The 21,428-nt window shown below is 42.0% G+C and overlaps 1 protein-coding gene across 1 annotated transcript in view; it reads left to right on the top strand.

The window, feature by feature from the left end:
* LOC112080523 (inactive heparanase-2-like) overlaps nt 1-21,428 on the top strand; it is an 87,114-nt gene that overhangs the window by 39,279 nt on the left and 26,407 nt on the right. The window contains exons 4-6 of the mRNA XM_024146310.2: nt 4,261-4,354; nt 9,422-9,528; nt 10,935-11,049. Of these exons, the coding sequence (XP_024002078.2) occupies nt 4,261-4,354; nt 9,422-9,528; nt 10,935-11,049 (316 nt within the window). The remainder of the gene's footprint in view (nt 1-4,260; nt 4,355-9,421; nt 9,529-10,934; nt 11,050-21,428) is intronic.

Below are 21,428 nucleotides of genomic sequence, written 5' to 3'. Positions count from 1 at the left end.
AGAGTTTGGAGAGAAAAGAAAAGAGGGATACTGGTCTGTAGTTGTTGACATCGGAGGATCGAGTGTAGGTTTTTTTCAGAAGGGGTGCAACTCTCGCTCTCTTGAAGACGGAAGGGACGTAGCCAGCGGTCAAGGATGAGTTGAGAGCGAGGTGAGGTAAGGAGAAGGTCTCCGGAAATGGTCTGAGGAAAGAGAGGAGGGGATAGGGTCAAGCGGGCAGGTTGTTGGGCGCCGGCCGTCACAAGACGCGAGATTCATCTGGGAGAGAGAGGGAGAAAGAGGTCAAAGCACAGGTAGGGCAGTGTGAGCAGAACCAGCGGTGTCGTTTGACTTAGCAAACGAGGATCGGATGTCGTGACCCTCTTTTCAAAATGGTTGACGAAGTCATCAGCGAGAGAGGAGGAGGGAGGAGGGGAGGAGGATTCAGGAGGGAGGAGAAGTGGCAAAGAGCTTCCTAGGGTTAGAGGGCAGATGCTTGGAATTTAGAGTGGTAGAAATTGGCTTTAGCAGCAGAGACAGAAGAGGAGAATGTAGAGAGGAGGGAGTGAAAGGATGCCAGGTCCGCAGGGAGGCGAGTTTTCCTCCATTTCCGCTCGGCTGCCCGGAGCCCTGTTCTGTGAGCTCGCAATGAGGCGTCGAGCCACGGAGCAGGAGGGGAGGACCGAGCCGGCCTGGAGGATAGGGGACATAGAGAGTCAAAGGATGCAGAAAGGGAGGAGAGGAGGGTTGAGGAGCAGAATCAGAGATAGGTTGGAGAAGGTTTGAGCAGAGGGAAGAGATGATAGGATGGAAGAGGAGAGAGTAGCGGGGAGAGAGAGCGAAGGTTGGGCGCGCGCGATACCATCCGAGTAGGGGCAGTGTGGGAAGTGTTGGATGAGAGCGAGAGGGAAAAGGATACAAGGTAGTGGTCGGAGACTTGGAGGAGTTGCAATGAGATTAGTGAAGAACAGCATCTAGTAAAGATGAGGTCAAGCGTATTGCCTGCCTTGTGAGTAGGGGGGAAGGTGAGAGGTGAGGTCAAAAGAGGAGAGGAGTGGAAAGAAGGAGGCAGAGAGGAATGAGTCAAAGGTAGACGTGGGAGGTAAAGTCACCCAGACTGTGAGAGGTGAGCCATCCTCAGGAAAGGAACTTATCAGGGCGTCAAGCTCATTGATGAACTCTCCAAGGGAACCTGGAGGGCGATAAATGATAAGGATGTTAAGCTTGAAAGGCTGGTAACTGTGACAGCATGGAATTCAAAGGAGGCGATAGACAGATGGGTCAGGGGAGAAAGAGAGAATGTCCACTTGGGAGAGATGAGGATCCCAGTGCCACCACCCCGCTGACCAGAAGCTCTCGGGGTGTGCGAGAAACACGTGCAGACGAGGAGAGAGCAGTAGGAGTAGCAGTGTTATCAGTGGTAATCCATGTTTCCGTCAGTGCCAAGAAGTCAGGGACTGGAGGGAAGCATAGGCTGAGATGAACTCTGCCTTGTTGGCCGCAGATCGGCAGTTCCAGAGCTGCCTGAGACCTGGAACTCCACGTGGGTCGTGCGCGCTGGGACCACCAGGTTAGAGTAGCAGCGGCCACGCGGTGTGAAGCGTTTGTATGGTCTGTGCAGAGAGGAAGAGAACAGGGATAGACAGACACATAGTTGACAGGCTACAGAAGAGGCTACGCTAATGCAAAGGAGATTGGAATGACAAGTGGACTACACGTCTCGAATGTTCAGAAAGTTAATGTACGTTGCAAAAAATCTTATTGACTAAAATGATATAGTACTGCTGGCTGGTGAAATAGGCTAGCTAGCAGTGGCTGCGTTGTTGACTTTGTTTGAAAGTGTAGCTGGCTAGGTAACCTCTAACTGGCTAGGTAACCTCGACAATTACTCTAGACTACACAATTATCTTGGATACAAAGACGGCTATGTAGCCAGCTAAGATCAAACAAATCAAACTGTTGTACTGTAATGAAATGAAATGTAATACTACCTGTAATACTACCTGTGGAGCAAAGCGGAATGCAACTACTCGCTCCAAACCAAACCGGAAGTGCGTATCGTAGAGGGAGAGGCAATAGAAGTGTTGTTTCTTGTATTATTGTCTTTGTGTCTTTAGAGGACTGCTTCACCTTAATGTCCCCTTTCCCTTTTCTTCTGTCCTTAATTTGTCCCACTTTGTCCCTTCTTTGTCCCTTCTTCTCTTCTGCCAATAGACACTCCTTGTTAGCTACAGCTTCTTTCAGGAATGTCCCTAGCAACTGCCTAGCAACAGGTAAACAACTTAGCTAGCTAAGAAAACGGTATAATTTTATGAAATGAAGTGAAATGAAGGCCATGATGTTCAGAATTTCATTCTGTGCTTTGGGCCTCTTGAAACGTCAACACTCTGTTGGCAAGAGTTTGCGGTTCAAAAATGGTGGGTGTGGGCTGATAGGTTTTTGTGCCATCACGAGGTAACTGGACAAGCTGGCCACTGTCCCCTATACTGGTGCTGCTGGCAACAAGGGTGACAGCTGGTCCTGCCGTGGCTGTGACATTGTTCTCTGAAGTCTCTCTCCCTGGCTCTTTCCCTTTCACCACCCTCACAGACTCAGTCTGTCTCCTAGAAAAGAAATAAGGTGTTGCCGGACTCCTAACTACTGGTACCCAAAACTACACAATTAATCACAACAGCAATACCATTGCCATAAACAAATCTAGTTTAGTCATCAGTTAAGTTGAGAGCGGGGGTATCCAGCATTTTCCAATTATGTCCCTATTTTACAAGTAAAAAAAAATTGAGAACCTTTCATAATGTTCCAAACAAAGACTCAACAAACTTACCTGAGACTCCCTGTCTCTGCCAGTCTGTCCCTGCCTATCTGTCCCCAGCTCTGCTGTCTGTGTGCCATCTGTTGCCTGCTCTGCCTAATGACATCATTGTGAAACATTCCATTAGCATTCACTTCTTTCTTATGAACATTTTATCAACTCGTCTTTGAGATATTAGGCTACTAGAGTTCTTACTTTGCGTTTTGTGTACTGAAAAATACTCTGATGTCCGTCTTTTACTTTTTTCTGCCATTTTTCTACCTGGCTGGCTGGCTGGCTGGCCGGTCTAGCTGCACACACACACATTTACACAACATATGCTACAACCTTTTCTAATTTTAATAAGTTTGTTTCATATTGGCTGGCTTCCAACAATAGCTGAATTTGTAAAGCTAGCGAGCACCAACTCCGTTTCTGTGGTGTTTGCTATAATCAAAAAAAAAAAGAAAGTGAAATAAAATAAATGTAAAAAAGTTCACTAGCGACAATTTAGCTTTTGCAACGAGACCATTAAATATATTTAAGACAATGGTATAAGAGAGTGTAGTTCTGTTCAGTTTGGACTTCAGTTTATCGCTAACCTTATCACAGGGACTTTGAAGCACTACAGCTGCATGCTGATCTTGGAATAAACTGACGATAGCAAAGATTCCATCTTTGACGACGCCACATTAATGGAATAGGTACTAGCTAGCTTGCTAGTTAATGTTACTTTAGTTTGCGCGCTAGCTCTGCAAATTCAGCTAGTGTGTGAACCCTGCCAACATAAAAATGTAAACATTGCTATGGCGCGATTGACTGGATTAACCTCACGTCAGTTACGTACATGTGCCTTCAGACAGTAGATACGAACCCTCTATTACCTTGCCAGCTAAAGAACTGGCAGTGGATCAAACCATTGTGAGGCAAAAGGCGGGTGTCGCAATCTTTTGAAACTTAAAAAGGCGCTATTAAGTGTCTATAATCAGCACAACTGCTTTCATTGCGTATTTTTAATATTATTGAAATTACATAGTTATGTTTACAGTGATAGATTGGGGGACAAATCATATTTTTCCCAGGATGGGGGGTCGTGTCCCCCCGTCCCCCCTGGGATTTCCGCCTATGATTGAGACGCAGACCATGCAAAACATTTTGAATTCAGCTGGAGCGCGTTATAAATTATCTTAGGAATCATTAAAAATAGTATATATAATTTGTGGGAATAACTATCTACATAGCTTACCAACATAGTAAATGTGTAAATGTTAATATTAAATAATTGTGAGAATTGTGAGAATGAGTTGAATATACTTTCTGATAAGTGCAAACTCTGTTTAATGTGCAAAGTGTAGTAATGTAGTGAGGGCATTTAGCATCAGATTAAAAAAGATAATGTATACAACCTACCATGAGTTCACAAAAGACGCCCTGCGCATATATCAGAAGTCACCTGCATTCTGCATGTGTTTGTTTTGTTGTGTCTGTAGTTACTACATGGATAGCAGAGTGACCAAAGTAGAGGACTTTCTGAAGACTCGCCTGCTGGACACCCTGACCGAACAGATCACTAAAGTACTCAAGGTGAGAGAAAGGCAAGGGTTGAAATAAGGTCTCAGGCAATGTCACTCATCATGTAAGAGTGGTTCAACAAATCACCTCTGTTACACGTGCTTCTGCCGATCACTGCCCTGCTTCTCCCCTGCTCCCCCGTTGCCTGCTACCTCCCTCCATAGGCCTTACCTCTGTAAGGACACAGTTCTATGGGTCTCAACTGCAGTTTTAGAGCAGTAACTTCCCTCAGAGAGAAGAAAAAGGCCATAAGAACCTGTCTGTCTGTCTGTAGGGTGGGACGGTTCGTTGCTGTCTGTGCTGTCTGTCTCTGTAGGGTGGGACGGCCGTGCTGTCTGTGCTGTCTGTCTCTGTAGGGTGGGACGGTCGTGCTGTCTGTGCTGTGTGTCTCTGTAGGGTGGGACGGCCGTGCTGTCTGTCTCTGTAGGGTGGGACGGCCGTGCTGTCTGTGCTGTCTGTCTCTGTAGGGTGGGACGGTCGTGCTGTCTGTGCTGTCTGTCTCTGTAGGGTGGGACGGACGTGCTGTCTGTCTGTCTGTCTGTCTGTCTGTCTGTCTGTCTGTCTGTCTGTCTGTCTGTCTGTCTGTCTGTCTGTCTGTGTCTGTGTCTCTGTAGGGTGGATCGGCCGTGCTGTCTGTCTGTCTCTGTAGGGTGGGACGGTTGTGCTCACAATTAATTAAAACCTCTTAGGGCTAGGTGTCCCGCCAGCGGGGCTAGGTGTCCAACGGCACAGGTTTCATACAGTCACATACAACGATTAAATATTCACTTACTTTTTGAAAATCTTCCTCTGATTTGTCATCCAAACGGTCCCAGCTATAACATGTAGTGTTGTTTTGTTAGATAAAATCCTTCTTTATATCCCAAAAAGTCTGTTTAGTTGGCGCCATCGATTTGAGTAATCCACTCATTCAACTTGTAGAGAAAGGAATCCAAAAATCTACCCCTAAACTTTGTTTTAACAAGTTAAAAAACATTTATATTTACTCCTCAGATACCCTTAAATGTAATCAGACTATAATATTTATTTTGGAAAGAAGTATGTTCAATTGGAAACCGGTTTTGGCGGGTTCGCAATGTCTTCATGGCGCGCGCAAACACGAATTTCCAAGACAGTGCCCCTCTACTAAAACTGATATTTCTTATTCGTTTTTGAAGTTACAAGCCTGAAACCTTGAACATAGACTGATGACACCCTGTGGAAGCCATAAGAATTGCATCCAGGGAGCACATTTACAATATGACCTTTCTCTTGCATTTCTAAGAGGATGGTCTCTCAACAAACAAAAAAAATCTGGTTGTTTTTTCTTTGGATTGTCTCCTACCATACCTATTGTGTTATATTCTCCTACATTATTTTAACATTTCTGCAAACTTCAAAGTGTTTTCTTTCCAATGGTACCAATTATATGCATATCCTGGCTTCAGGGCCTGAGCTACAGGCAGTTTACTTTGGGCACGTCATTCAGACAGGAAGTGGAGAAAAAAAGGGGCCTAGCCCTGAGAAGATCTAGTCACAGTCTCTGAGCTGGTAGAAAATACCCAACTCTTCTCCATTGTAAAAGAGAGGGAAGGACCCCCCAAAGCCCATTAAAACAATCAAAGAATTATGTGTGCCGCCCTATTGTGTGTGAGTGTGTGCGTACGTGTAACGATTCTCCTCTTCGTCTGACGAGGAGTAAGAAGGATCGGACCAATGTGCAGCGTGGTAAGTGTCCATTTTAATTTATTAAAACTGAACACTAAAAAAATACAAAATAACAAAGTGAATGATACAAACGAAAATCGAAACACTCCCGAAAGGTGCAAACACATAACAGGAAACAATCACCCACAAAACACAATGAAAAACAGGCTACCTAAATATGGCTCCCAATCAGAGACAACGACTGACACCTGCCTCTGATTGAGAACCATACTAGGCCAAACACATAGAAAATTACCTACAGAACAAAACATAGAAAAACAACATAGAATGCCCATCCCAACTTACGCCCTGACCAAACTAAAATAAAGACATAAAAATGAACTAAGGTCAGAACGTGACAGTACGTGCATCAAAGGTGAATGAAATAGATAATCCAAAACAGAATAAGGAAGAGTACTGAATAAACACTCGGTCAGATCAAATAAAAAAACATGCAAAATAGAAACACACTAGAATGTATGTTATAGTACATGTTATGTAGAGTTAATATGTTAAATGGAGTATGTATATGTTATATAGAGTATGTATATGTTATATAGAGTATGTATACATTATATGGAGTATGTATATGTTATATGGACTATGTATATTAAATACATGTTATAAGTTAATGCTAATGGTTGTATCTGTTTATTAGAGTATGTAGTTATGTCAGTATGGCTATTATGTTATATGGCATGTATGTTATGGACTTGTTATGATTGGAACTATGTATATAAATACTGTTTATGGACTATGTATATGTTTATAATTAGTAAGCTATGTTATGTCATATGGATATGTATATGTTATATGGATATGTATATGTTATATGTTGTGGAGTTATGTATATGTTATATGGACTATGTATATGTTATATGGACTATGTAATATATATATACTGTATATGTATAGGATTGTTAGTGTTATATAGAGTTGTATATGTTATGGATATGGTTTATGTTATATAGAGTATTGTATATGTTTATAGGATATGTTTATATGTCAATATGGAACTATGTATATGTTATATGATAGTGTATAATGTTTATATGGACTATGTATATGTCATATGGATATGTATATGTTATATGGAGTAGTATATGTTATAGTGGGACTATGTTATGTTATTGGAGTATGTATAATGTTATATGTGGTACTGTATGTATCTGTTATATGTAGGACTATGTATATGTTTATATGGAATATTGTATATAAATTACATGTTATTGTACTGGTATATGATTATATAGAGTATGTTATGTTCATATGGACTATGTATAATGTTTATATGAGTATGTTATGTTATTGATATGTATTAAGTCATATGGATATGGATGTATATGTTATAATGTTGATATGTATATGTTATATGAGTATGTATACTGGTTATTAGAGTAACATAGTAATATGTTATGATATGTATATAGTTAAGTATTATATGGAGACTATATGTATATGGATTGTATGTATATGAGGTATGTATATGTTATATGGTAGTTGTATAGTGGTGTATATGTATATGTATGTATATTGTCATATGGATATGTTATGTTATGGACATGTTTTATATGTTATATGACTGATGTATATGTTTATATGGGTATGTTTATTGTATATGGATATGTATATGTTATATGGATTTATATGTGTATATGGTAGTATAAGTATATGTTCTTATAGAGTATGTAATATGTCATATGGATATGTATATGTCTATATGGATATGTTATATGTTTATATGGACTATGTATATGTTATTGGTAGTTGTTAGGTGTGATTGTATGTATATGTTATTAGGCATGTATAATGTTATGGACTGTATGTATATGTTATAGTGTTATTAGAGTATGTATATGTCATATGGACTATGTATATGTATATGGACTATGTATAATGGAGTATGGTATATGTTATATTGAGTATGTATTATGTTATGGCTGAAGTATATGTTATAGACATTGTATTATATGTTATATAGAGTTGTATATGTTATATAGAGTATGTCTATCGTTATATGGTATGTATATGTTAGATATGTATGTTTATGAGATATGTATATGTTATATGGAGTTGTATAAATATGTTATTAGAGTATGCTATTATTAGGTTCGTTATAGTTATATAGAGTATGTATGTATATGTTATATAGATTATGTATATGTTATATGGATATGTTATGTTATATGGACTATGCATATGTTATATGTTATATAGAGTTGTATATGTTTATATAGAGTACTTATATGTTATATTAGATTGTATGATGTTATTGGAGTATGTAGTGTATTGTTGTATATGGTATATATAGTATTTATATGTATATAGATTATGTATATGTTATATGGAGTATGTGTGGTACTGTATGTATATGTTATATAGAGTATTTATATGTTATATAGAATGATGTATATCGTTATTGTTTCGTATTTATATGTTTATATAATTATGATCATGTTATATGGAGTCATGTAGTGTTGTATGTATATGTTATATAGAGTATGTTATATGTTATATGAGTATGTACAGTAATATGTATTCATGGAGTATGTATTGTTATGTTTATATAGCATCTATTGTTAATGTACTATGGACTATTGTTTGTGCACTATGTATGATATTTGTTATATAGAGTATCGTATATGTTATATGGATGTGTTCTATGTACTGCTATAGATCATGGTATAGTTCGGACTATCGTATATGTTATATGGAGTATGTATCGTGTTTTTGGAGTTGCATTATGGCTATTGTCGTGGGTAGACATGTATGTAAACGTGTGTGAGCATGCTTGTGGTGTACGTGTTGTGGTTGTGTGTGCGTGTGTGTGTGTGTGTGTGTGTGGTGTGTGTGCGTGTGTGGTGTGTGTGTGTGTGTGTGTGTGTGTGTTTGTGTGTGTCGTGCGTGTGTGTCCATTTGCTGCCAGTAGTAATGGTTTGCAGACATGCTAGAACAGAGAGAGATTTTCTGGAAGCTGTTTAGAGCAGAGAGAACAGGTCCTCGGGACAGATATCCATTTACCAGTGTTAGCTGCTGTATCTGGTTCCGGGCCAGCAGGATTGGACTAGTTGGATGAGATTGACTGTCCAGTTCAGCTCAGTACAGAAGTTCTATTCATCTTCTTTTTTTTACTAAATGAAATGTTCTAACCTCATGTTGCTGTCATTGAACAAAGGAGATTCTCATTCCTCCTTTTTTCTCTCTCTTTCTTTGATCTCATCCCTGTTTTGCTGTTGTGTTTCCCCCTTTCTCCCCATCTCTCTCTCTCTCTCTCTCTTTTCTCCCTCTCCCCTTCTCTCGCTCTCTTTCCCCTGTTTCTTTGTCCCCCTCTCTTTCCTCTGTCCCCCTCTCTCGCTCTCACACTCTCTTTCTCACTTCCTCTGTGTCTCTCAGGTAGTGAATAGCCATGCTCCTGGTAAGAAGGTGTGGTTGGGGGGACTGGGTCCGGCGTGGGCTGGAGGAACCAACAACCTCTCTGATACCTACGCTGCTGGCTTTCTGTAAGGACAATCAATCTATCTATAAATGAATCAATCAAAAAACCTATACATCAATCAAAGTATCACCACACTCAGGCATTATTCTCACTTTTGTGTGTTTGTGTGTTTGTGTGTTTGTGTGTATGTCAGTGGAGGCATCTTCAGAGGAGGAAGGGGAGAACCAGTGAATTTCATAAAAATAAACATTGTAAAACATTGAAAAAGTCATCATTTTTAGATAAAACAATTCTAAATATATTCACATGTCACCAAATATTTGATTAAAACACGCTGTTTTGGTGTAGCTGGAGGACAGCTAGTGTCCGTCCTCTTGGTACATTGACTTCAATACAAAACCTAGGAGGCTCTTGATTCTCACCCCCTTCCATAGACTTACATAGTAATTATGACAACTTCCGGAGGATGTTCTCCAACCTATCAGACGTCTTGCAGCATGAACTGACATGTTGTCCACCCAATCAAAGGATCAGAGAATGAATCAAGTACTGAAAGCATAAGCTACAGCTAGCTAGCACTGCAGTGTATAAAATGTGGTGAGTAGTTGACTCAAAAAGAGAGAAAGACAATAGTTGAACAGTTTTCAACAAATTAATTTCTTCAAAGTATGGAGGGGAGAGAGAGAGAGTGAGATTTCATACTTTTTTTCACTTTCAGTTTCACTTACTTAGCTAGCAAATGCGGCTGGCTAGTTTAGTTACTGAAACACCCGGCTCAAACAGAAGGATGCAATGTTAGCAAGCTGGCTATGACTATCTAACACAACACTGGAACTCTTCCAAGTCAAGCTTTTGGATTTATTAATTTATTGCCACCGGGGCCCGCCGGTGTAACTGCTTACTGACTATACACTGTAACATTACTGCATGATTGTAGCGGGTTTACTAACGCATTAGTTCTATTAGCTATGTTGACTAGGACATTACTTTAGCTAATATAGCGATGTAGGCTGTGTGTAGTGGTTATGACTTGATTTGACTTGGAAAGTGTTTTTTCGCCTGGTCACATACAGCTGATGTGTTGTTCATTGAAGTCCAAAAACAAAGGGAAAAGGTGAGAGGAGGAGAGTGCATAGATGCAAGAAGGAATACAACGTGGCTGCTATTAAAGTGAACTGTGTTTATGAGTGATCAGAGGTGTATTCATTCCGGTTACTTTGTAAACTTTCATTCATAGGCTAGGTTGTAGCAACCTCATGATGGGTATAGAGAAAATTTGAGTATCGTAGTAGCCTAAACCTATCACTGTTACACTGAACTGGGTGAATGGAATATGAATGACAGTCATCCAACATGCTGTAATAGAAATAAGACAATGCTCATGAAAAATTTAAATTGTCCTCCCTCATCATAAACACCACTGACCGCCACTGGGGTGTGTGTGTATGTGTTTGTGTGTGTGTGTTTCAGGTGGATGAACACTCTGGGTATGGCAGCGATGCAGGGGATTGACGTGGTCCTGAGACACTCGTTCTTCGACTATGGATACACACATCTCGTAGACCAGCACTTCAACCCACTGCCGGTTAGTCTCACACTCTGCTCTCCTTATCATCGTCAAGCAGCGCAGGACAAATCATTCCTTTATATTCTCACTGTATAGCAAGGGAAAGTCCATTGGAGGTATTGCCACTCTGGTTAGCTACTCTTAGTCCGGTCTTCAGTGTGGCTTTGGGTAGCTACTGTAGGCTCATCTCAGTCCTCTGTGGCACCTCGCGTTCGTTCTCCAGCGTTCTTTCTCCAGCTTTCTTTCTCCAGCTTTCTTTCTCCAGCGTTCTTTCTCCAGCGTTCTTTCTCCAGCGTTCTTTCTCCAGCGTTCTTTCTCCAGCGTTCTTTTCTCCAGCGTTCTTTCTCCAGCGTTTCTTTCTCCAGCGTTCTTTCTCCAGCGTGTCTTTCTCCAGCGTTTTTCTCCAGCTGTTCTTTCTCCAGCGTCTCTTTCTCCAGCGTTCTTTCTCCAGCGTTCTTTCGTCCAGCGTTCTCTTCTCCAGCGTTCTTTCTCCAGCGTTCTTTCTCCACGTTTGTTCTTTCTCCAAGCGTTCTTTCTCCAGCGTTCTTTCTCCAGCGTTCTTTCTCCAGCGTTCTTCTCCAGCGTTCTGTCTCCAGCGTTCTTTGTCTCCAGCGTTCTTTCTCCAGCTTTCTTTCTCCAGCGTTCTGTCTCGCAGCGTTCTTCTCCAGCGTGTCTTTCTCCAGTGTTCTTTCTCCAGCGTTCTTTCTCCAGCGTTCTTTCTCCAGCGTTCTTTCTCCAGCGTCTTTCTCCAGCGTTCTTTCTCCAGCGTTCTTTCTCCAGCGTTCTTTCTCCAGTCGTTCCTTTCTCCAGCGTCTTCTCTCCAGTGTTCTTTCTCCCAGCGTTCTTTCTCCAGCTTCTTTCTCCAGCGGTTCTTTCTCCAGCGTTCTTTCTCCAGCGTTCTTTCTCCAGTGTTCTTTCTCCAGCGTTCTTTTCTCCAGCGTTCTTCTCCAGCGTTTCCCAGCTTCGTTCTCCAGCGTTCTTTCTCCAGTGTTCTTTCTCCAGCGTTCTTTCTCCAGCATGCGTTCTTTCTCCAGCGTTCTTCCAGCGTTCTCTCCAGCGTTCTTTCTCCAGCGTTCTTTCTAGGATGGTGTCACGACTCTCCCCTTCCCCCATCACAAAATGTGTCCCCCTCTGTGTGCAGCGCTGGGCTGGTGACAGATCTGCACAACCTGAGCTGTAGATACCCAAAAGGCTGCTACCCCCCACCCCCCGTCCCCCGTCCCCCCTCCAGCACTGTCTGCAAAGGCATAGTCCAGTCCTGGCTCTCACCAATGCCTTCTGCGGTTGGGATTGTACCACGCAGGATCAGGGGTACAGGACTATGCTCAGGGCAAGCTTTATGCACAACTAATCATTGGTTAGATGACAAGTTGATTAGTTGAATAAGGGGTTTAGTGCTGGGTTGGAAAAAAAGCCTGCACACCCTGTGGGTCACCAGAACCAGGACAGAAGGAGGGTTTACTTTTTGACGGGTTTTGCCAGAGATTGAGACATCCAAGACTCTTTGATCCAAACAGAGTCAGTGATACAATGGTACTGCGGCGCCAAGTTCATAAAAATGATTTATCAACAACTGGTGGATGCCTAAAGAAGATGTGGAGAACATCTTACTGTATTTAGCTGCTGCAGGGATGGGTGGTGTTCATTAGGGAGACGTCTCTATTCAATGCTCCAAAGCTAGAGAATATAAATAATATATCATTAAGAATAATTCCGATTTATTCAACCTGGGACCATTACTGGTGTCTGTACCTGGTGCAAAGCATGAAACATTTACTGTGTAGACCTGCCATTGGGAGGTCTTGGCAGTGGCTTTCAACACAATTGTACAATGAATTATACACTTTAAAAAGTGTTTTTAAACCCTTATTCTGCTTCTACCTTACCTTAAAGTTAATTCTGAAGCTAGACAACAGTACCAAACACACTAACGATTCAATGCTCAGATACTCAGATACCAACCCATCCTACAAGTCAATGACACCGTTCCATGAATGTATCTCCCTACAACTCCTTCTGGTTCTAGTCTTCATGTATCCTCCAGCTGCAATATCACAGAGATACCTGCTTGATGGACATTAGAAAACAATCAGGAAGCAGCCAATTATTTTCCATACCGCTCTGTTCTCTGTACATTGTCTGTGAAGGATGCTCCCCCCAGGCTATGATCACAATCACAATGGAAAATATTTTTGGTATCTCAGATTGTTCTGACAATTGTCACATACAAACTTAAATGGGAAGAAAGGTGATTGACATACTTTTTACATTTGTATCACAAACCATTTTTTTTTAAAATCATGATGAAAGTGGCAATTTTAGCCACTTTTTAGATTTTTACGTGCCTCCTGTAAGACCCTATGAACTATGAACTGTACATGATACAGACAACATCTTGGCGTCATTATACTACTTATGTCTTCATCCTGAATTTTTTTCTTAACATTAATTTATTCAACATTAAAACATAGAAATATGAATATCTCTAAATGACGCTTTCTGATTTTGCTCATTTTAAAACATATTGTTTGGAATGATATACTCTACATACAGTGCCTTTGGAAAGTATTCAGACTCCTTTGACTTTTTCCACGTTTTGTTACATTACAGCCTTATTAAAAAATATATATAATAATCCTCAGCAATCTACACACAATAAAACATAACAAAGCCCAAAAAGTTTTTTTGATTTTTTTTTAGCAAATTTATAACCATTTTGAAATAATTTATTTACATAAGTATTCAGACCCTTTGCTATGAGACTCAAAATTGAGCTCAGGTGCATCCTGTTTCCATTGATCATCCTTGAGATGTTTCTACAACTTGATTGGAGTCCACCTGGGGTAAATTCAATTGATTGGATATGATTTGGAAAGGCACACACCTGTCTATAAAAGGTCCCACAGTTGACAGTGCATGTCAGAGCAAAAATCAAGCCATGAGGTCAAAGGAATTGTCTTTAGATCTCTGAGACAGGATTGTGTCGACGCAAAGATCTGGGGAAGGGTACAAAAACATTTCAGCAGCAATAAAGGTCCCCAAGAACACAGTGGCCCCCATCATAAATGGAAGGTTTTGGAAGACTCTTCCTAGAGCTGGCCACCTGGCCAAACTGAGCAATCGGAGGAGAAGGCCCTTGGTCTGGGAGGTGACCAAGAACCCGATGGTAACTCTGACAGAGCTCTAGAGTTCCTCTGTGGAGATGGGAGAACCTTCCAGAAGGACAACCATCTCTGCAGCATTCCACCAATCAGGCCTTTATGGTAGAGTGGCCAGAAGGAAGCCACTCCTCAGTACAAGGCACATGACAGCCAGGTTGGACTTTGCCAAAAGGCACCTAAAGACTCTCAGGCCATGAGAAACAAGATTCTCTGGTCTGATGAAACCAAGATTGAACTCTTTGGCCTGAACGCCAATCGTCACGTCTTTAGGAAACCTGGCACCATCCCTACAGTGAAGCATGATGAACGGAGCAGAGATCCTTGATGAAAACCTGCTCCAGAGTACTCAGTTCGTCAGACTGGGGCGAAGGTTCACCTTCCAACAAGACAACGACCCTAAGCACACAGCCAAGACAACGCAGGAGTGACTTCGGGACAAGTCTTTGAATGTCCTTGAGTGGCCCAGCCAGAGCCTGGAATTGAACCCAATCTCTGGAGAGACCTGAAAATAGCTGTGCAGCAACACTCCCCATCCAACCTGACAGAGCTTGAGAGGATCTGCAGAGAAGAATTGGAGAAACTCCCAAAAATACAGGTGTGCCAAGTTTGTAGCGTCATACCCAAGAAGACTCATGGCTGTAATTGCTGCCAAAGGTGCTTCAACAAAGTACTGAGAAAAGGGTCTGAATACTTATGTAAATGTAATATTTTCCGTTTTTATTTCTAATAAATTTGCTTAAACTTTTTGCTTAGTCATTATGRGGTATTGTGTATAGATTGATGACCAAAAAAAAACATTTAATCAATTTGAGAATAAGGCTGGAACGTAACAAAATGTGGAAAAAGTCAAGGTGTATGAATACTTTCCGAATGTACTGTTAATAACATTTACAGAGTGTGCTCCCATTGTTGCAGGTGTCCTTGGGAAGTCTATTTCCCGCTGTGAAGGTGAGAACAGACAGTTTTTTGTGACTGCTCAGGGTAGACAGCGTGAGCAGTGAGGCGGCAGGTAGCTGGACAGTTGATGAAACTGAGGAGTATTTCTGTCTGTAAAAAAGCCCTTTTGTGGGCATTGGCTGGGCCTGGCTCCCCAGTGGGTGGGCCTGGCTCCCCAGTGGGTGGGCCTGGCTGCCAAGTAGGTGGGCCTATGCCCTCCAACGCCCATCCATGGCTGCAGCCCTGCCCAGTCAATTGAAAGAGTAGGGCCTAATGAATTTATGTAAATTGACTGATTTCCTGATATGAACTGTACCTCAGTGAAATCTTTGAAATTGTTTCATGCGTTTATATCTTTGTAGGATGTAGGATCTTAATTTGATCACCCTGTTCACCCTGCAGGAAATGTAAAACGTGTTTTTGGCCCAGCACATGTGAAGATGTTTGGGATGTGACCTCAGCTTAGTATATTAACCTGCTTCCTGGGTGGTTTGTCTGTTAAACTGATACGGGCCTCCCTCTGCTCTCCTTCTCTTTTCTCCCTGTTTATAGGTCCTGGTATGCCTCTCTTTTCATTATTTTATCGCTCTCACCCTCCTTTTTCTCTTCTTTCTTTTTCATTCCTCTACGAGATCCGGTCATCTCTCTCTCTCTCTCTCTCTCTCTCTGATTCCAGCATTTAAAGACACAGAGGGCTGTTGAAATGAGACTGCTTGTGTTTTCTGGTTGATTAAATTGTTATGTTGCTGTGTGTTACTATTTACTGCAGGTTTAAGTTTGAGTTTATTTGAGTTTATTTTTATTTTTACAGGGGCACATTTACACTTTAGCCATGTTTTTTGTGAAGGTGCGATGGGGGGTGCAGTGTGTTCTAGATTGCTTGTATACCCGCCCCTAATTAAAACGGACTGCACATTGTTAACCCCTCTCCTAATTAGAAGCATTCTAACTAGGGGTGAAACGGTACGTGTATTCATATTGAACCGTTCGGTACAGGGTCCACAGTGCACGGTTCGATACGCACTGCAAACCGAACAATACATGAATCACATATTATAGCTAGGGGGGAAAAAATAAATATATACAGTGGGGCAAAAAAGTATTTAGTCAGCCACCAATTGTGCAAGTTCTCCCACTTAAAAAGATGAGAGAGGCCTGTAATTTTCATCATAGGTACACTTCAACTATGACAGACAAAATGAGAAAAAAAATCCAGAAAATCACATTGTAGGATTTTTTATGAATTTATTTGCAAATTATGGTGGAAAATAAGTATTTGGTCAATAACAAAAGTTTATCTCAATACTTTGTTATATACCCTTGTGGCAATGACAGAGGTCAAACGTTTTCTGCAAGTCTTCACAAGGTTTTCACACACTGTTGCTGGTATTTTGGCCCATTCCTCCATGCAGATCTCCTCTAGAGCAGTTTGTTGGGGCTGTTGCTGGGAACATGGACTTCAACTCCCTCCAAAGATTTCTATGGGGTTGAGATCTGGAGACTGGTAGGCCACTCCAGGACCTTGAAATGCTTCTTACGAAGCCACTCCTTCGTTGCCCGGGCGGTGTGTTTGGATCATTGTCATGCTGAAAGACCCAGCCACGTTTCATCTTCAATGCCCTTGCTGATGGAAGGTGGTTTTCAATCAAAATCTCACGATACATGGTCCCATTCATTCTGTCCTTACACGATCAGTCGTCCTGGTCCCTTTGCAGAAGAACACCCCCAAAGCATGATGTTTTCCACCCCCATGCTTCACAGTAGGTATGTGTTCTTTGGATGCAACTCAGCATTCTTTGAACTCAAACACGACGAGTTGAGTTTTTAGCAAAAAGTATATTTTGTTCATCTTGACCATATGACATTTTCCCAATCTTCTTCTGGATCATCCAAATGCCTCTAGCAAACTTCAGACGGGCCTGGACATGTACTGGCTTAAGCAGGGGACACGTCTGGCACTGCAGGATTTGAGTCCCTGGCGGCGTAGTGTGTTACTGATGGTAGGCTTTGTTACTTTGGTACCAGCTCTCTGCAGGTCATTCACTAGGTCCCCCCGTGTGGTTCTGGGATTTTTGCTCACCGTCTTGTGATCATTTTGACCCCACGTGGTGAGATCTTGCGTGGAGCCCCAGATCGAGGGAGATTATCAGTGGTCTTGTATGTTTCCATTTCCTAATAATTGCTCCCACAGTGATTTCTCTCAAACCAAGCTCTTACCTATTGCAGATTCAGTCTTCCCAGCCTGGTGAGGTCTACAATTTTGTTTCTGGTGTCCTTGACAGCTCTTTGGTCTTAGCCATAGTGGAGTTGAGTGTGACTGTTTGAGGTTGTGGACACGTGTCTTTTATACTAGAACAAGTTCAAACAGGTGCCATAATACAGTAACGAGTGGAGGACAGAGAAGCCTCTTAAAGAAGAAAGTTACAGGTCTGTGAGAGCCAGAAATCTGCTTGTTGTGTTTATTGACCAAATATTTATTTTCCACCATCATTGCAAATAATCATTAAAAATCCTACAATGTGATTTTTGGATTTTTCTAATTTTGTCTGTCATAGTTGAAGTGTACCCTATGATGAAAATTACAGGCCTCTCTCATCTTTTTAAGTGGGAGAACTTGCCACAATGGTGGCTGACTAAATACTTTTTTGCCCCACTGTATATATATATATATATACAATATATACACACACAGTTGAAGTCGGAAGTTCACATACACTTAGGTTGGAGTCATTAAAGCTCGTTTTTCAACTACTCCACAAATTTCTTGCTATAAAAACTATAGTTTTGGCAAGTCGGTTGTGGACCTCGACAAGTCTGGTTCATCCTTGGGAGCAATTTCCAATGCCACGTTCATCTGTACAAACAATAGTACGCAAGTAATAACACTAGAAAATTGTAAATGCAGTGGCACTAGCTGGATTGGGGCCACAGAGAGGATGCTTTGCTCACATTATTAATCTGCATCTCAAAAAGCAATGTCAGTCAATCCAGTCTCTCGCCTCCTAGCAAAGATCAGGAAGGTGGTATCCTTTTAAAAAGCACAACTGCTGCACATGTTTTCAAGACAAAACAGGAGATGCTGGAGCTGCCAAACCACAAACTAATCCAAGATGTCCCTACTAGATGGAATTCAAGCCATGACATGGTTGAGAGATACCTCGAGTAGAAAGTTGTGTTGTATTCTACACTGACTGATCAAGCTGTGAGGAAGAATGTCAAAGATATTGTGACTTTGTCTGAAAATGACATAAGACTAGCAGAGGAAGTTATCGATGTGTGCAAACCTCTCAAAACAGTCACAACACTGATCTGCACTGAGAGCATTCCATCAGTTTCCATGGTCCTGCCTATGAAAACAATGGTCCTGAAGTCAATGGTGGCATCTGATGAAGATGAACCCGCAGTAAGGGATGTCAAGACAGCTATCAGAGTTAACCTGGAGCCTAGATATGCTGACCCTGGTGTCCAAGACTTCTTACACAACAGCACCACTTTGGACCCCCGGTTCAAGTCCCTGCTGCACCTGGATGCTGCTGCTCGTCTGAGAGTCTACAATGAACTCACAGCAGAGATTGTGACCAATATACAACAGGTATTGTATTTATTTTGTTAATGTGACATTTATTATTTTATTAATTTGTGATTTAACAATTAATTAAAAAGTAATAATTGTAATTGTCATTATAGTGTCTGATATATATTTCTAACAATAAATCATATTTTTTAAAGATACTTTAAAGCCACTTCATTTTCATCTAATTTAATTCTGCAGGGTCAGGCCACAGATACCACAGGAGCCAACCCCTCTCCAGAGACGGCAGACGGCAGGGGTTCTCCTCCAGAAAAGAAGTCTGCCATGGCTGAGCTTTTTGGCGAGTTGTTCACGACCCAGGAGCAGGAAACCAAGTCAAAGGTCAAGGTCGTAGAGGAGGAGGTGACCTCATAGAGGGAAGTGGACTGTATTCCCCTGGATGCTGATCCACTGACATGGTGGAAGACCAACGTGTTAATATACCCTCATGATCTCTGTCCCTAGCGAGAGGGTATTCTCCACAGCGGCTGACATTGTCACAGTAAGCCGATCTGTACTCACTGCAGATAATGTGGATAGACAGCATCAGTGCGATTTGAACCTATCATTGTCTATTCACTATACGTGGATTTAGTCCACTGCGCCCCCTGGATGGAGTTAGCATGGCATGTTTTTTTTTACGGATACAAAGCTGTTCTTTTTCTTTTATTCAAACAGACCCCATTTCAAATGAAAGAAGCACTCATTCAGATCAGGTGTGGCCAATTAGTGGGCGCGGCTGACACACCTGAATACACTTAACAAGATGGCGGATAGAGAGAGTTCTGTTGATGCTGAGAATGGAATGTATATGTTTTTAAATAATATTCTTAGAATGTTCTCTGAATGTTACAAAAGTTTTCCTTTGCTTTTTTTAAGGAACGTTTTCTTACTTTCTCTGAACAATTTGAGAACATGACTTTAAATAGAACCAGGATGAAACCGGTAGAAAACGTTACGCTGAAGTAGTGAAATTCCCACGGCAGAAGGATGTTCTTATACCTCACGTCTCAGGGTGGACTATCCACTCTCCATCCCTGGGTGTATTCTCTCCCTGCTCTCCAGATGTATAACGGCACAGCCCGTAGATTTCTCATTGACATCTCCATCTCTCTCTCTGTCAGTAAATCAGATACACAGAATAGCCTGGTTGAACCTGCTCGTTAATCACAGTTCTGACTGATCACACCGAGACAGACCTCTGTGGAGGTCAGGAAGTTTAACTGACCCCATGGGTTATGTCTCTTGGAAACCAGGCCAATCTATATAGACTGATATACCCATAGAACACGAGGCTCTAACGTAGAATACCAGGCTTCTTTACAGATAGACACAGTGTAAAAGGAGAATAAATAGTTTCCCCAGTGTTTGATATTATCTCTCTTTCCAGCTGGCTAGAGATGGGCACTGTAATTACAAGTCTACTCTCCAAGGCTCTCACGCCCAAGAACACAGTTCCTATACTGCCAAGGCTCTCACCCCAAGAAACCACAGTCTATACTCCAAAGCTCTCACTCCAAAGAACCAAGTCTTATACTCCCAACGGCTCTCCACTCCAAGAACCCAGTCCTATACTCCAAAGGCTCTCACCCAAGAAACCCAGTCTATAACTCCAAGCGCCTCTCACACCAGAGAAACCACAGTCTATACTCCAAGGCAGGTCACAATATGAACCACAGTCTAATACTCCAAGGCTCTCACCCAAAACACAAGTCTAGTACTCCAGGCTCTCACCCCAAGAACACAGTCTATACTCCAAGGCTCTCACCAAGAACCACAGTCTATACTCCAAGGCTCTCACCCACAGAACCACCAGTCTATACTCCAAGGCTCTAACCCAAGAACCACAGTCTATATCTCAAAGGCTCCACTCAAGAACCGAACAGTCTATACATCCCAAGGCTCTCACTCAAGAATCACGTCTACACACCAGTCCTAAATTCTACAGAATCTCTGTCATAATAGTAGGTGTGCTCTGTTCCAGCTGCCCTGTCAGGCCTGTCCTATCATAGCCTGGTCATATAGGCCTGTCTGTAGGCCTGTCTATAGGCCTGTCTGTAGCCCTTCTGTAGGCTGTCTGTAGGCCTGTCCTATAGGCTGTCTATAGCCCAATTGTACATTTGGTTCTGTGACTCTTACAGATACTCTGGCTCTCCCAATAACGGAGCAGCAAATTAATAAAGCTTGCCTGGGTGGAAAAAAAATAAGCCCTTAAATGTTGCCAATATGCAGGATTGCATGGGAACTGTACCTGCAACACACATGTTGTTCATGAACACTGTGTGAGTGTTGGATCTGGGGACAAGAGAGAGGGTCATGGACAGGGGAGAGAGCAGAGAAGCCCAGGGGCATTAAGAGGAGAGCTAGAGAAGACAGGCATAAAGAAGGGAGAGGAAGAAGACAACAGGGCATAACAGAGGAGAGGAGAAGAAAGACAGGGGCATAACAGAGGAGAGGAATGAGAAAGACAGGGGCATTAACAGAGGAGAAGGGAGACGACAGGACATGGCAGAGGAGAGGAGAGAAGACAGGGGCATAACAGGGAGAGGAGAGAAGACAGGGCATAACAGAGGAGAGGGAGAAGACGGGGCATAACAGAGGAGAGTGAAGAGAAGACAGGGGCAGTAACAGAGGAGAGGAGAAGGGCATAATAGGGGAGGAGACAGGCAATAACAGAGGAGAGAGGAATGATGAAGCAGGGAAGGCAGGGGCTATAACAGAAGAGGAAG

This window comes from Salvelinus sp. IW2-2015, unplaced genomic scaffold (genome assembly GCF_002910315.2).
Source record: "Salvelinus sp. IW2-2015 unplaced genomic scaffold, ASM291031v2 Un_scaffold16363, whole genome shotgun sequence".
NCBI lineage: Eukaryota > Metazoa > Chordata > Actinopteri > Salmoniformes > Salmonidae > Salvelinus > Salvelinus sp. IW2-2015.
Note: the sequence above shows the minus strand (reverse complement) of the source record. Positions and strands in the feature narration are given on the sequence as shown.